This window comes from Carcharodon carcharias, chromosome 38 (genome assembly GCF_017639515.1).
Source record: "Carcharodon carcharias isolate sCarCar2 chromosome 38, sCarCar2.pri, whole genome shotgun sequence".
NCBI classification, from domain to species: domain Eukaryota; kingdom Metazoa; phylum Chordata; class Chondrichthyes; order Lamniformes; family Lamnidae; genus Carcharodon; species Carcharodon carcharias.
This window is the reverse complement of record NC_054504.1, coordinates 2,269,705-2,285,725: the sequence shown is the minus strand read 5'-3', so window position 1 is coordinate 2,285,725 and position 16,021 is coordinate 2,269,705. Positions and strand designations below refer to the sequence as shown.

The 16,021-nt window shown below is 39.6% G+C and overlaps 1 protein-coding gene across 1 annotated transcript in view; it reads right to left on the bottom strand.

Annotated features, from left to right (window-relative positions):
- Positions 1-14,209, bottom strand: part of LOC121273080 (serine/threonine-protein kinase NLK2-like) — a 38,610-nt gene extending 24,401 nt beyond the window's left edge. Inside the window, exons 1-2 of the mRNA XM_041180040.1 lie at positions 13,889-14,209; positions 13,092-13,221 (exon numbers count right to left, since the gene is read on the bottom strand). Coding sequence (XP_041035974.1) covers positions 13,092-13,221; positions 13,889-14,142 — 384 coding nt within the window. The 5' untranslated portion in view covers positions 14,143-14,209. The remainder of the gene's footprint in view (positions 1-13,091; positions 13,222-13,888) is intronic.
- Positions 14,210-16,021: the final 1,812 nt, after the last annotated feature.

Below are 16,021 nucleotides of genomic sequence, written 5' to 3'. Positions count from 1 at the left end.
CACGGTGTGTTATTATATAATATACACAGCGTTATACCCAGTAACGCACGGTGTGTCATTATATAATATATACAGTGTTATACCCAGTAACGCACTGTGTGTTATTATATAATATATACAGTGTTATACCCAGTAACGCACGGTGTGTTATTATATAATATATACAGCGTTATACCCAGTAACGCACGGTGTGTTATTATATAATATATACAGCGTTATACCCAGTAACGCACGGTGTGTTATTATATAATATACACAGCGTTATACCCAGTAACGCACGGTGTGTTATTATATAATATACACAGTGTTATACCCAGTAACGCACGGTGTGTTATTATATAATATATACAGTGTTATACCCAGTAACGCACGGTGTGTTATTATAATATACACAGCGTTATACCCAGTAACGCATGGTGTGTTATTATATAATATATACAGCTTTATACCCAGTAACGCACGGTGTGTTATTATATAATATACACAGTGTTATACCCAGTAACGCACGGTGTGTTATTATATAATATATACAGCGTTATACCGAGTAACGCACGGTGTGTTATTATATAATATACAGTGTTATACCCAGTAACGCACGGTGTGTTATTATATAATATACACAGCGTTATACCCAGTAATGCACATTGTGTTATATAATATACACAGCGTTATACCCAGTAACGCACGGTGTGTTATTATATAATATACACAGCGTTATACCCAGTAACGCGCGATGTGTTATTATATAATATACACAGTGTTATACCCAGTAACGCGCGGTGTGTTATTATATAATATATACAGCGTAATACCGAGTAACGTGCGGTATGTTATTATATAATATATACAGCGTAATACCGAGTAACGTGCGGTGTGTTATTATATAATATACACAGTGTTATACCCAGTAACGCACGGTGTGTTATTATATCATATACACAGCGTTATACCCAGTAACGCACGGTGTGTTATTATATAATATACACAGCGTTATACCCAGTAACGCACGGTGTATTATATAATATACACAGCGTTATACCCAGTAACGCACGGTGTGTTATTATATAATATATACAGTGTTATACCCAGTAACGCACGGTGTGTTATATAATATACACAGCGTTATACCCAGTAACGCACGGTGTGTTATTATATAATATACACAGCGTTATACCCAGTAACGCACGGTGTGTTATTATATAATATACACAGCGGTATACCCAGTAACGCACGGTGTGTTATGATATAATATGCACAGCGTTATACCCAGTAACGCACGGTGTGTTATTATATAATATACACAGCGTTATACCCAGTAACGCACGGTGTCTTATTATATAATATATACAGCGTTATACCCAGTAACGCATGGTGTGTTATTATATAATATACACAGCGTTACACCCAGTAACGCACGGTGGGTTATTATATAATATACACAGCGTTATACCCAGTAACGCACGGTGTGTTATTATATAATATACACAGTGTTATACCCAGTAACGCACGGTGTGTTATTATATAATATACACAGCGTTATACTCAGCAACGCACGGTGTGTTATTATATAATATATACAGCGTTATACCCAGTAACGCACGGTGTGTTATTATATAATATATACAGCGTTATACCCAGTAACGCACGGTGTGTTATTATATAATATACACAGCGTTATATCCAGTAACGCACGGTGTGTCATTATATAATATATACAGTGTTATACCCAGTAACGCACTGTGTGTTATTATATAATATATACAGTGTTATACCCAGTAACGCACGGTGTGTTATTATATAATATACACAGCGTTATACCCAGTAACGCACGGTGTGTTATTATATAATATACACAGCGTTATACCCAGTAACGCACGGTGTGTTATTATATAATATATACAGTGTTATACCCAGTAACGCACGGTGTGTTATTATAATATACACAGCGTTATACCCAGTAACGCTCGGTGTGTTATTATATAATATATACAGCTTTATACCCAGTAACGCACGGTGTGTTATTATATAATATACACAGTGTTATACCCAGTAACGCACGGTGTGTTATTATATAATATATACAGCGTTATACCCAGTAACGCACGGTGTGTTATTATATAATATACACAGCGTTATACCCAGTAACGCACGGTGTGTTATTATATAATATACACAGCGTTATACCCAGTAATGCACATTGTGTTATATAATATACACAGCGTTATACCCAGTAACGCAGGGTGTGTTATTATATAATATACACAGCGTTATACCCAGTAACGCGCGATGTGTTATTATATAACATACAGTGTTATACCCAGTAACGCACGGTGTGTTATTATATAATATATACAGCGTAATACCGAGTAACGTGCGGTATGTTATTATATAATATATACAGCGTAATACCGAGTAACGTGCGGTGTGTTATTATATAATATACACAGTGTTATACCCAGTAACGCACGGTGTGTTATTATATCATATACACAGCGTTATGCCCAGTAACGCACGGTGTGTTATTATATAATATACACAGCGTTATACCCAGTAATGCACGGTGTGTTATTATATAATATACACAGCGTTATACCCAGTAACGCACGGTGTGTTATTATATAATATACACAGCGTTATACCCAGTAACGCACGGTGTGTTATTATATAATATACACAGCGTTATACCCAGTAACGCACGGTGTGTTATTATATAATATACACAGCGTTATACCCAGTAACGCACGGTGTGTTATTATATAATATACACAGCATTATACCCAGTAACGCACGGTGTGTTATTATATAATATACACAGCGTTATACTCAGTAACGCACGGTGTGTTATTATATAATATACACAGCGTTATACCCAGTAACGCACGGTGTATTATATAATATACACAGCGTTATACCCAGTAACGCACGGTGTGTTATTATATAATATATACAGTGTTATACCCAGTAACGCACAGTGTGTTATGATATAATATGCACAGCGTTATACCCAGTAACGCACGGTGTGTTATTATATAATATACACAGCGTTATACCCAGTAACGCGCGGTGTGTTATTATATAATATACACAGCGTTATACCCAGTAACGCGCAGTGTGTTATTATATAATATACACAGCGTTATACCCAGTAACGCGCGATGTGTTATTATATAATATGCACAGCGTTATACCCAGTAACGCACGGTGTGTTATTATATAATATACACAGCGTTATACCCAGTAACGCACGGTGTGTTATTATATAATATACACAGCGTTATACCCTGTAAGGCACGGTGTGTTATTATATAATATATACAGCGTTATACCCAGTAACGCACGGTGTGTTATTATATAATATACACAGTGTTACACCCAGTAACGCACGGTGTGTTATTATATAATCTATACAGCGTTATACCCAGTAACGCACGGTGTGTTATTATATAATACACACAGTGTTGCACCCAGTAACGCACGGTGTGTTATTATATAATACACACAGCGTTACACCCAGTAACGCACGGTGTGTTATTATATAATATACACAGCGTTATACCCAGTAACGCACGGTGTGTTATTATATAATATACACAGCGTTATACCCAGTAACGCACGGTGTGTTATTATATAATATACACAGCGTTATACCCAGTAACGCACGGTGTGTTATTATATAATATATACAGCGTTATACCCAGTAACGTACGGTGTGTTATTATATAATATATACAGCGTTATACCCAGTAACGCACGGTGTGTTATTATATAATATACACAGCGTTATACCCAGTAACTCACGGTGTGTTATTATATAATATACACAGTGTTATACCCAGTAACGCACGGTGTGTTATTTTATAATATATACAGCGTTATACCCAGTAACGCACGGTGTGTTATTATATAATATACACAGCGTTATACCCAGTAACACACGGGGTGTTTTTATATAATATACACAGCGTTATACCCAGTAACGCACGGTGTGTTATTATATAATATATACAGCGTTATACCCAGTAACGCACGGTGTGTTATTATATAATATACACAGTGTTATACCCAGTAACGCACGGTGTGTTATTATATAATATATACAGCGTTATACCCAGTAATGCACGGTGTGTTATTATATAATATACACAGCGTTACACCCAGTAACGCACGGTGTGTTATTATATAATATACACAGCGTTACACCCAGTAACGCACGGTGTGTTATTATATAATATACACAGCGTTACACCCAGTAACGCACGGTGTGTTATTATATAATATATACAGCGTTATACCCAGTAACGCACGGTGTGTTATTATATAATATATACAGCGTTATACCCAGTAACGCACGGTGTGTTATTATATAATATATACAGCATTATACCCAGTAACGCACGGTGTGTTATTATATAATATACACAGCGTTATACCCAGTAACGCACGGTGTGTTATTATATAATATATACAGTGTTATACCCAGTAACGCACTGTGTGTTATTATATAATATATACAGCGTTATACCCAGTAACGCACGGTGTGTTATTATATAATATATACAGCATTATACCCAGTAACGCACGGTGTGTTATTATATAATATACACAGCGTTTTACCCAGTAACGCACGGTGTGTTATTATATAATATACACAGTGTTATACCCAGTAACGCACGGTGTGTTATTATATAATATATACAGTGTTATACCCAGTAACGCACGGTGTGTTATTATAATATACACAGCGTTATACCCAGTAACGCACGGTGTGTTATTATATAATATACACAGTGTTATACCCAGTAACGCACGGTGTGTTATTATATAATATACACAGCGTTATACCCAGTAACGCACGGTGTGTTATTATATAATATACACAGTGTTATACCCAGTAACGCACGGTGTGTTATTATATAATATATACAGTGTTATACCCAGTAACGCACGGTGTGTTATTATATAATATATACAGTGTTATACCCAGTAACGCACGGTGTTTTATTATAATATACACAGCGTTATACCCAGTAACGCACGGTGTGTTATTATATAATATATACAGCTTTATACCCAATAACGCACGGTGTGTTATTATATAATATACACAGTGTTATACCCAGTAACGCACGGTGTGTTATTGTATAATATATACAGCGTTATACCCAGTAACGCACGGTGTGTTATTATATAATATACACAGCGTTATACCCAGTAACGCACGGTGTGTTATTATATAATATACACAGCGTTATACCCAGTAATGCACATTGTGTTATATAATATACACAGCGTTATACCCAGTAACGCACGGTGTGTTATTATATAATATACACAGCGTTATACCCAGTAACGCGCGATGTGTTATTATATAATATACACAGTGTTATACCCAGTAACGCACGGTGTGTTATTATATAATATATACAGCGTAATACCGAGTAACGTGCGGTATGTTATTATATAATATATACAGCGTAATACCGAGTAACGTGCGGTGTGTTATTATATAATATACACAGTGTTATACCCAGTAACGCACGGTGTGTTATTATATCATATACACAGCGTTATACCCAGTAACGCACGGTGTGTTATTATATAATATACACAGCGTTATACCCAGTAACGCACGGTGTGTTATTATATAATATACACAGCGTTATACCCAGTAACGCACGGTGTGTTATTATATAATATACACAGCGTTATACCCAGTAACGCACGGTGTGTTATTATCTCATATACACAGCGTTATACCCAGTAACGCACGGTGTGTTATTATATAATATACACAGCATTATACCCAGTAACGCACGGTGTGTTATTATATAATATATACAGTGTTATACCCAGTAACGCATTGTGTGTTATTATATAATATATACAGCGTTATACCCAGTAACGCACGGTGTGTTATTATATAATATATACAGCGTTATACCCAGTAACGCACGGTGTGTTATTATATAATATACACAGCGTTATACCCAGTAACGCACGGTGTGTTATTATATAATATACACAGCATTATACCCAGTAACGCACGGTGTGTTATTATATAATATATACAGTGTTATACCCAGTAACGCACTGTGTGTTATTATATAATATATACAGCGTTATACCCAGTAACGCACGGTGTGTTATTATATAATATATACAGCGTTATACCCAGTAACGCACGGTGTGTTATTATATAATATACACAGCGTTATACCCAGTAACGCACGGTGTGTTATTATATAATATACACAGTGTTATACCCAGTAACGCACGGTGTGTTATTATATAATATATACAGTGTTATACCCAGTAACGCATTGTGTGTTATTATATAATATATACAGCGTTATACCCAGTAACGCACGGTGTGTTATTATATAATATATACAGCGTTATACCCAGTAACGCACGGTGTGTTATTATATAATATACACAGCGTTATACCCAGTAACGCACGGTGTGTTATTATATAATATACACAGCATTATACCCAGTAACGCACGGTGTGTTATTATATAATATATACAGTGTTATACCCAGTAACGCATTGTGTGTTATTATATAATATACACAGCGTTATACCCAGTAACGCACGGTGTGTTATTATATAATATACACAGCATTATACCCAGTAACGCACGGTGTGTTATTATATAATATATACAGTGTTATACCCAGTAACGCATTGTGTGTTATTATATAATATATACAGCGTTATACCCAGTAACGCACGGTGTGTTATTATATAATATACACAGCGTTATACCCAGTAACGCACGGTGTGTTATTATATAATATACACAGTGTTATACCCAGTAACGCACGGTGTGTTATTATATAATTTATACAGTGTTATACCCAGTAACGCACGGTGTGTTATTATAATATACACAGCGTTATACCCAGTAACGCACGGTGTGTTATTATATAATGTATACAGTGTTATACCCAGTAACGCACGGTGTGTTATTATATAATATACACAGCGTTATACCCAGTAACGCACGGTGTGTTATTATATAATATACACAGTGTTATACCCAGTAACGCACGGTGTGTTATTATATAATATATACAGTGTTATACCCAGTAACGCACGGTGTGTTATTATATAATATATACAGTGTTATACCCAGTAACGCACGGTGTGTTATTATAATATACACAGCGTTATACACAGTAACGCACGGTGTGTTATTATATAATATATACAGCTTTATACCCAGTAACGCACGGTGTGTTATTATATAATATACACAGTGTTATACCCAGTAACGCACGGTGTGTTATTATATAATATACACAGCGTTATACCCAGTAACGCACGGTGTGTTATTATATAATATACACAGTGTTATACCCAGTAACGCACGGTGTGTTATTATATAATATATACAGCGTAATACCGAGTTACGTGCGGTATGTTATTATATAATATATACAGCGTAATACCGAGTAACGTGCGGTGTGTTATTATATAATATACACAGTGTTATACCCAGTAACGCACGGTGTGTTATTATATCATATACACAGCGTTATACCCAGTAACGCACGGTGTGTTATTATATCATATACACAGCGTTATACCCAGTAACGCACGGTGTGTTATTATATAATATACACAGCGTTATACCCAGTAACGCACGGTGTGTTATTATATAATATACACAGCGTTATAACCAGTAACGCACGGTGTTATTATCTAAGATACACAGCGTTATACCCAGTAACGCACGGTGTGTTATTATATAATATACACAGCGTTATACCCAGTAACGCACGGTGTGTTATTATATAATATACACAGCGTTATACCCAGTAACGCACGGTGTGTTATTATATAATATACACAGCGTTATACCCAGTAACGCACGGTGTGTTATTATATAATATACACAGCGTTATACCCAGTAACGCACGGTGTGTTATTATATAATATACACAGCGTTATACCCAGTAACGCACGGTGTGTTATTATATAATATTCACAGCGTTATACCCAGTAATGCACATTGTGTTATATAATATACACAGCGTTATACCCAGTAACGCACGGTGTGTTATTATATAATATACACAGCGTTATACCCAGTAATGCACATTGTGTTATATAATATACACAGCGTTATACCCAGTAACGCACGGTGTGTTATTATATAATATACACAGCGTTATACCCAGTAACGCGCGATGTGTTATTATATAATATACACAGTGTTATACCCAGTAACGCACGGTGTGTTATTATATAATATATACAGCGTAATACCGAGTAACGTGCGGTGTGTTATTATATAATATACACAGTGTTATACCCAGTAACGCACGGTGTGTTATTATATCATATACACAGCGTTATACCCAGTAACGCACGGTGTGTTATTATATCATATACACAGCGTTATACCCAGTAACGCACGGTGTGTTATTATATAATATATACAGCGTTATACCCAGTAACGCACGGTGTTATTATCTAAGATAAACAGCGTTATACCCAGTAACGCACGGTGTGTTATTATATAATATACACAGCGTTATACCCAGTAACGCACGGTGTGTTATTATATAATATACACAGCGTTATACCCAGTAACGCACGGTGTGTTATTATATAATATACACAGCGTTATACCCAGTAACGCACGGTGTGTTATTATATAATATACACAGCGTTATACCCAGTAACGCACGGTGTGTTATTATATAATATATACAGCGTTATACCCAGTAACGCACGGTGTATTATATAATATACACAGCGTTATACCCAGTAACGCACGGTGTGTTATTATATAATATATACAGTGTTATACCCAGTAACGCACAGTGTGTTATGGTATAATATACACAGCGTTATACCCAGTAACGCACGGTGTGTTATTATATAATATACACAGCGTTATACCCAGTAACGCGCGGTGTGTTATGGTATAATATACACAGCGTTATACCCAGTAACGCGCGGTGTTATTATATAATATACACAGCGTTATACCCAGTAACGCGCGATGTGTTATTATATAATATGCACAGCGTTATACCCAGTAACGCACGGTGTGTTATTATATAATATACACAGCGTTATACCCAGTAACGCACGGTGTGTTATTATATAATATACACAGCGTTATACCCAGTAATGCACATTGTGTTATATAATATACACAGCGTTATACCCAGTAACGCACGGTGTGTTATTATATAATATACACAGCGTTATACCCAGTAACGCACGATGTGTTATTATATAATATACACAGTGTTATACCCAGTAACGCACGGTGTGTTATTATATAATATATACAGCGTAATACCGAGTAACGTGCGGTATGTTATTATATAATATATACAGCGTAATACCGAGTAACGTGCGGTGTGTTATTATATAATATACACAGTGTTATACCCAGTAACGCACGGTGTGTTATTATATCATATACACAGCGTTATACCCAGTAACGCACGGTGTGTTATTATATAATATACACAGCGTTATACCCAGTAACGCACGGTGTGTTATTATATAATATACACAGCGTTATACCCAGTAACGCACGGTGTGTTATTATATAATATACACAGCGTTATACCCAGTAACGCACGGTGTGTTATTATATAATATACACAGCGTTATACCCAGTAACGCACGGTGTGTTATTATATAATATACACAGCGTTATACCCAGTAACGCACGGTGTTTTATTATATAATATACACAGCGTTATACCCAGTAACGCACGGTGTGTTATTATATAATATACACAGCGTTATACCCAGTAACGCACGGTGTATTATATAATATACACAGCGTTATACCCAGTAACGCACGGTGTGTTATTATATAATCTATACAGCGTTATACCCAGTAACGCACGGTGTGTTATTATATAATACACACAGTGTTACACCCAGTAACGCACGGTGTGTTGTTATATAATACACACAGCGTTACACCCAGTAACGCACGGTGTGTTATTATATAATACACACAGCGTTACACCCAGTAACGCACGGTGTGTTATTATATAATATACACAGCGTTATACCCAGTAACGCACGGTGTGTTATTATATAATATACACAGCGTTATACCCAGTAACGCACGGTGTGTTATTATATAATATATACAGCGTTATACCCAGTAACGCAGGGTGTGTTATTATATAATATATACAGCGTTATACCCAGTAACGCACGGTGTGTTATTATATAATATACACAGCGTTATACCCAGTAACTCACGGTGTGTTATTATATAATATACACAGCGTTATACCCAGTAACGCACGGTGTGTTATTATATAATATACACAGCGTTATACCCAGTAACACACGGTGTGTTATTATATAATATACACAGCGTTATACCCAGTAACGCACGGTGTGTTATTATATAATAGATACAGCGTTATACCCAGTAACGCACGGTGTGTTATTATATAATATACACAGTGTTATACCCAGTAACGCACGGTGTTTTATTATATAATATATACAGCGTTATACCCAGTAACGCACGGTGTGTTATTATATAATATACACAGCGTTACACCCAGTAACGCACGGTGTGTTATTATATAATATACACAGCGTTACACCCAGTAACGCACGGTGTGTTATTATATAATATATACAGCGTTATACCCAGTAACGCACGGTGTGTTATTATATAATATACACAGTGTTACACCCAGTAACGCACGGTGTGTTATTATATAATATACACAGCGTTACACCCAGTAACGCACGGTGTGTTATTATATAATATATACAGCGTTATACCCAGTAACGCACGGTGTGTTATTATATAATATATACAGCGTTATACCCAGTAACGCACGGTGTGTTATTATATAATATACACAGCGTTATACCCAGTAACGCACGGTGTGTTATTATATAATATACACAGTGTTACACCCAGTAACGCACGGTGTGTTATTATATAATATACACAGCGTTACACCCAGTAACGCACGGTGTGTTATTATATAATATATACAGCGTTATACCCAGTAACGCACGGTGTGTTATTATATAATATATACAGCGTTATACCCAGTAACGCACGGTGTGTTATTATATAATATACACAGCGTTATACCCAGTAACGCACGGTGTGTTATTATATAATATATACAGTGTTATACCCAGTAACGCACTGTGTGTTATTATATAATATATACAGCGTTATACCCAGTAACGCACGGTGTGTTATTATATAATATATACAGCGTTATACCCAGTAACGCACGGTGTGTTATTATATAATATACACAGCGTTATACCCAGTAACGCACGGTGTGTTATTATATAATATACACAGCGTTATACCCAGTAACGCACGGTGTGTTATTATATAATATACACAGTGTTATACCCAGTAACGCACGGTGTGTTATTATAATATACACAGCGTTATACCCAGTAACGCACGGTGTGTTATTATATAATATATACAGCTTTATACCCAGTCTCGCACGGTGTGTTATTATTTAATATACACAGTGTTATACCCAGTAACGCACGGTGTGTTATTATATAATATACACAGCGTTATACCCAGTAACGCACGGTGTGTTATTATATAATATACACAGCGTTATACCCAGTAACGCACGGTGTGTTATTATATAATATACACAGTGTTATACCCAGTAACGCACGGTGTGTTATTATATAATATACACTGCGTTATACCCAGTAACGCACGGTGTGTTATTATATAATATATAGTGTTTTAACCAGTAACGCACGGTGTGTTATTATATAATATACACAGTGTTATACCCAGTAACGCACGGTGTGTTATTATATAATATATACAGTGTTATACCCAGTAACGCACGGTGTGTTATTATATAGTATACACAGCGTTATACCCAGTAACGCACGGTGTATTATTATATAATATATACAGCGTTATACCCAGTAACGCACGGTGTGTTATTATATAATATACTCAGTGTTACACCCAGTAACGCACGGTGTGTTATTATATAATATACACAGTGTTATACCCAGTAACGCACGGTGTGTTATTATATAATATATACAGCGTTATACCCAGTAACGCACGGTGTGTTATTATATAATATACACAGCGTTACACCCAGTAACGCACGGTGTGTTATTATATAATATACACAGTGTTATACCCAGTAACGCACGGTGTGTTATTATATAATATACACAGTGTTATACACAGTAACGCACGGTGTTATTATATAAGATATACAGTGTTATACGCAGTAACGCACGGTGTGTTATTATATAATATATACAGCTTTATACCCAGTAACGCACGGTGTGTTATTATATAATATACACAGTGTTATACCCAGTAACGCACGGTGTGTTATTATATAATATATACAGCGTTATACCCAGTAACGCACGGTGTGTTATTATTTAATATACACAGTGTTATACCCAGTAACGCACGGTGTGTTATTATATAATATACACAGTGTTATACCCAGTAACGCACGGTGTGTTATTGTATAATATACACAGCGTTATACCCAGTAATGCACGATGTTATTACATAATATATACAGCGTTATAGCCAGTAATGCACATTGTGTTACATAATATATACAGCGTTATTCCCAGTAATGCACGGTGCTATTACATAATATATACACCGTTATACCCGGTAACATCTTCCGCAAATGTCAATTGGTCAATTGTTAATTTTAAATCAGTGAATTTGATTGATTTATTTTCGCCAAAGGTGTGAACAAGGGACACGGGACAAAGGTGGGCAGATGGAGTTAGGTCACCGATCATGCACAGGCTCGTCAATTGAAGGAGCAGTCTCAAGGGGCCGAATGGCCTCTGCCTGTTTCAATGGGTCACGGTTGATGTCATAACGCTCATGATTAACCGGCATTGAGAACCGTGCTGCCAACCCCATTCTGACGTGACGTTCCTCCAGCACTGCCACTGGTGGGAGCTGGTAATTACAGCATGACTGTTTACATAGGAATATTCCTGTTGCAAGGGAGGGGATTCATATGAACGCAGCGAGAGGTCAGCAATGGACATGCAGACCTCCGCCCAGGCCTGACACACTCACGTTGCTGTGCTTGAAGAAGGATAGCATCTTGAGCTCGCGGAAGACCCGTTTAGAGGAGATGAAGTTCTGGAAAACATTCGGCATTTTTTTCAAGGCCACTTGTTTCCCATCCCGAGGATCGGTGACGGACCTGAAGGAGGCAAAGAAGAAGTGAGGATTCAGCCCAGGACAGGTACAGCACGGGGTTAGATACAGAGCAAATCTCCCTCTACACCGTCCCCATCAAACACTCCCAGGACAGGTACTGCACGGGGTTAGATACAGAGTAAATCTCCCTCTACACTGTCCGCATCAAACACTCCCAGGGAAGGTAGAGCACAGGGTTAGATACAGAGTAAAGCTCCCTCTGCACGGTCCTGGTACCCCTCACTGCCTCATTCACCCGTCCACCTCCTGATTCCCCCCTCCCACCTCCTCATTCCCCCCTCCACCTCCTCGTTCCCCCCTCCACCTCCTCGTTCCCCCCTCCACCTCCTCGTTCCCCCCCACCTCCTCATTCCCCCCTCCACCTCCTCATTCCCCCCTCCACCTCCTCATCCCCCCTCCACCTCTTCATTCCCCCTCCATCTCCTCATTCCCCCCTCCACCTCCTCATTCCCCCCTCCACCTCCTCATTCCCTCCACCTCCTCATTGCCCCCTCCACCTCCTCATTGCCCCCTCCACCTCCTCATTCCCCCCAACCTCCTCATTACCCCCCTCCACCTCCTCATTCCCCCCCTCCACCTCCTCATTCCCCCCCACCACCTCCTCGTTCCCCCTAGCTGCTGCTTCCGCCCTCCTCATCTGCTGAACTCACCAGACCACTCCGAAGGCTCCGTATCCGATTGGCCTGTCGAGTTCGGGCTCGTTCTCTGACTCGCCGGCCTGTGGGATGACAGCCTGCAGGACCGGCTGCTCCTGGTGCCCGCCAACGCCTTCCACAGGCGGGGGGCTGGAAGCCGCCAACCCCGGCGGCACCCGATCGAACTTCTGCTCCGGCCTGGCTATTTGGCTGGTGGGGGCGGCGCAGATCCCTCTTGCAATGTGGTGGGCCGTGTCCTGGAAAGCCATGGGTGCGGGGGTGGGGCCGAAAGTGCCGCGGGTCAGAGTTACAGCCTGGGAGACGGTGGGTTGGGGGTCGCTGAAGAGACCTGGGGGTGTGGCGGTTGGTGGGGGGGGGGGGGGGGGGGGGGGGGGGGGGTGTGGTGGTGAAGAGAGAGGTTCCTGTCCCTTTAAAGGTGAAATTACACCTGATGCATTTCCCTTTAACGGGAATTGCAATAATCAAAATTGTCAGTGTTTCCCTTTAAAGGGGAATTGTAACAATGGAAATTGACACAGTTTCCCTTTAATAGGGAAAAGCAACAATGGAAATTGACACAATGTTTCCCCTTAATAGGGAATCACAACAATGGAAATTGACACAATGTTTCCCCTTAATAGGGAATCGCAACAATGGAAATTGACACAATGCTTCCCTTTAATAGGGAAATAGCAACAAAGGAAATTGACACAAATGTTTCCCTTTAGTAGGGAAATAACAACAATGTATATTGACACAATGTTTCCCTTTAATAGGGAATCGCAACAATGGAAATTGACGCAATGTTTCCCTTTAACTCCCAGGCCATCGTTCCATTTCGAGGAGCCAAGCTACAGCCTCCCACACCTACCCCAGGATAAGATGCGCCTGCTGAGGGGGGGGGGTTTGTTTCTTTGCAAGGCCTGCCCTGCAGAGAGGCAACTTCCAGCAATGCACAGGCTTAATTGCAGCCTAGGGTAGATGGCAAGGTTTAAAAGGACACGAGTCACTGAGAAGACCCCCTCCCAGAACACATCCAGAAGAACATCTTCCCTGGGACCAGAGAAAGCCGGGTGTCACGTGATCCTTCAGGGCACCAGGCTCCCAGAATCCTTTGCAGGTTTAAAGGCACACAATCCCCCATCATTATTGTCCATCGACCAGAATGCCAAAGAGTTGCAAACCGACTGTCATGATGACAGAGTAATCGGCAGGTTCTGTGTGTATCCGTGTCTCCTGGGTTAGAGAGAGAGAGAGAGGGGAAATCAGCCAGGATCCCTGCTCCTGATCAATGTCCAGTGATCCCTGGGTTAGAGAGAGAGATGGAAATCAGCCAGGGTTCCTGCTCCTGATCACTGTCCAGTGATCCCTGGGTTAGAGAGAGAGGGGAAATCAGCCAGGGTTCCTGCTCCTGATCACTGTCCAATGCTCCCTGGCTTAGAGAGAGAGAGGGGAAATCAGCCAGGGTTCCTGCTCCTGATCCCTGTCCAGTGATCCCTGAATTAGAGAGAGAGAGAGAGAGGAAATCAGCCAGGGTTCCTGCTCCTGATCACTGTCCAGTGATCCCTGGGTTAGAGAGAGAGAGAGAGGGGAAATCAGCCAGGGTTCCATTTCCTGATCACTGTCCAGTGATCCCCGGGTTAGAGAGATAGGGAAGAAATCAGCCAGGGTTCCTGCTCCTGATCACTGTCCAGTGATTCCTGGGTCAGAGAGAGAGAGAGAGAGAGAGGAAATCAGCCAGGGTTCCTGATCCTGATCACTGTCCAGTGATCCCTGGGTTAGAGAGAGAGAGAGAGAGAGAGAGAGAGGAAATCAGCCAGGGTTCCTGCTCCTGATCACTGTCAAGTGACCCCTGGGTTAGAGAGAGAGAGGGGAAATCAGCCAGAGTTCCTGCTCCTGATCACTGTCCAGTGATCCCTGGGTTAGAGAGAGAGAGAGAGGAAATCAGCCAGGGTTCCTGCTCCTGATCACTGTCCAGTGATCCCTGGGTTAGAGGGAGAGAGGGCGGAAATCAGCCAGGGTACCTGCTCCTGAAAACTGTCCAGTGATCCCTGGGTTAGAGAGAGAGAGAGAGGGGAAATCAGCCAGGGATCCTGCTCCTGATCACTGTCCAGTGACCCCTGGGTTAGAGAGAGAGGGGAAATCAGC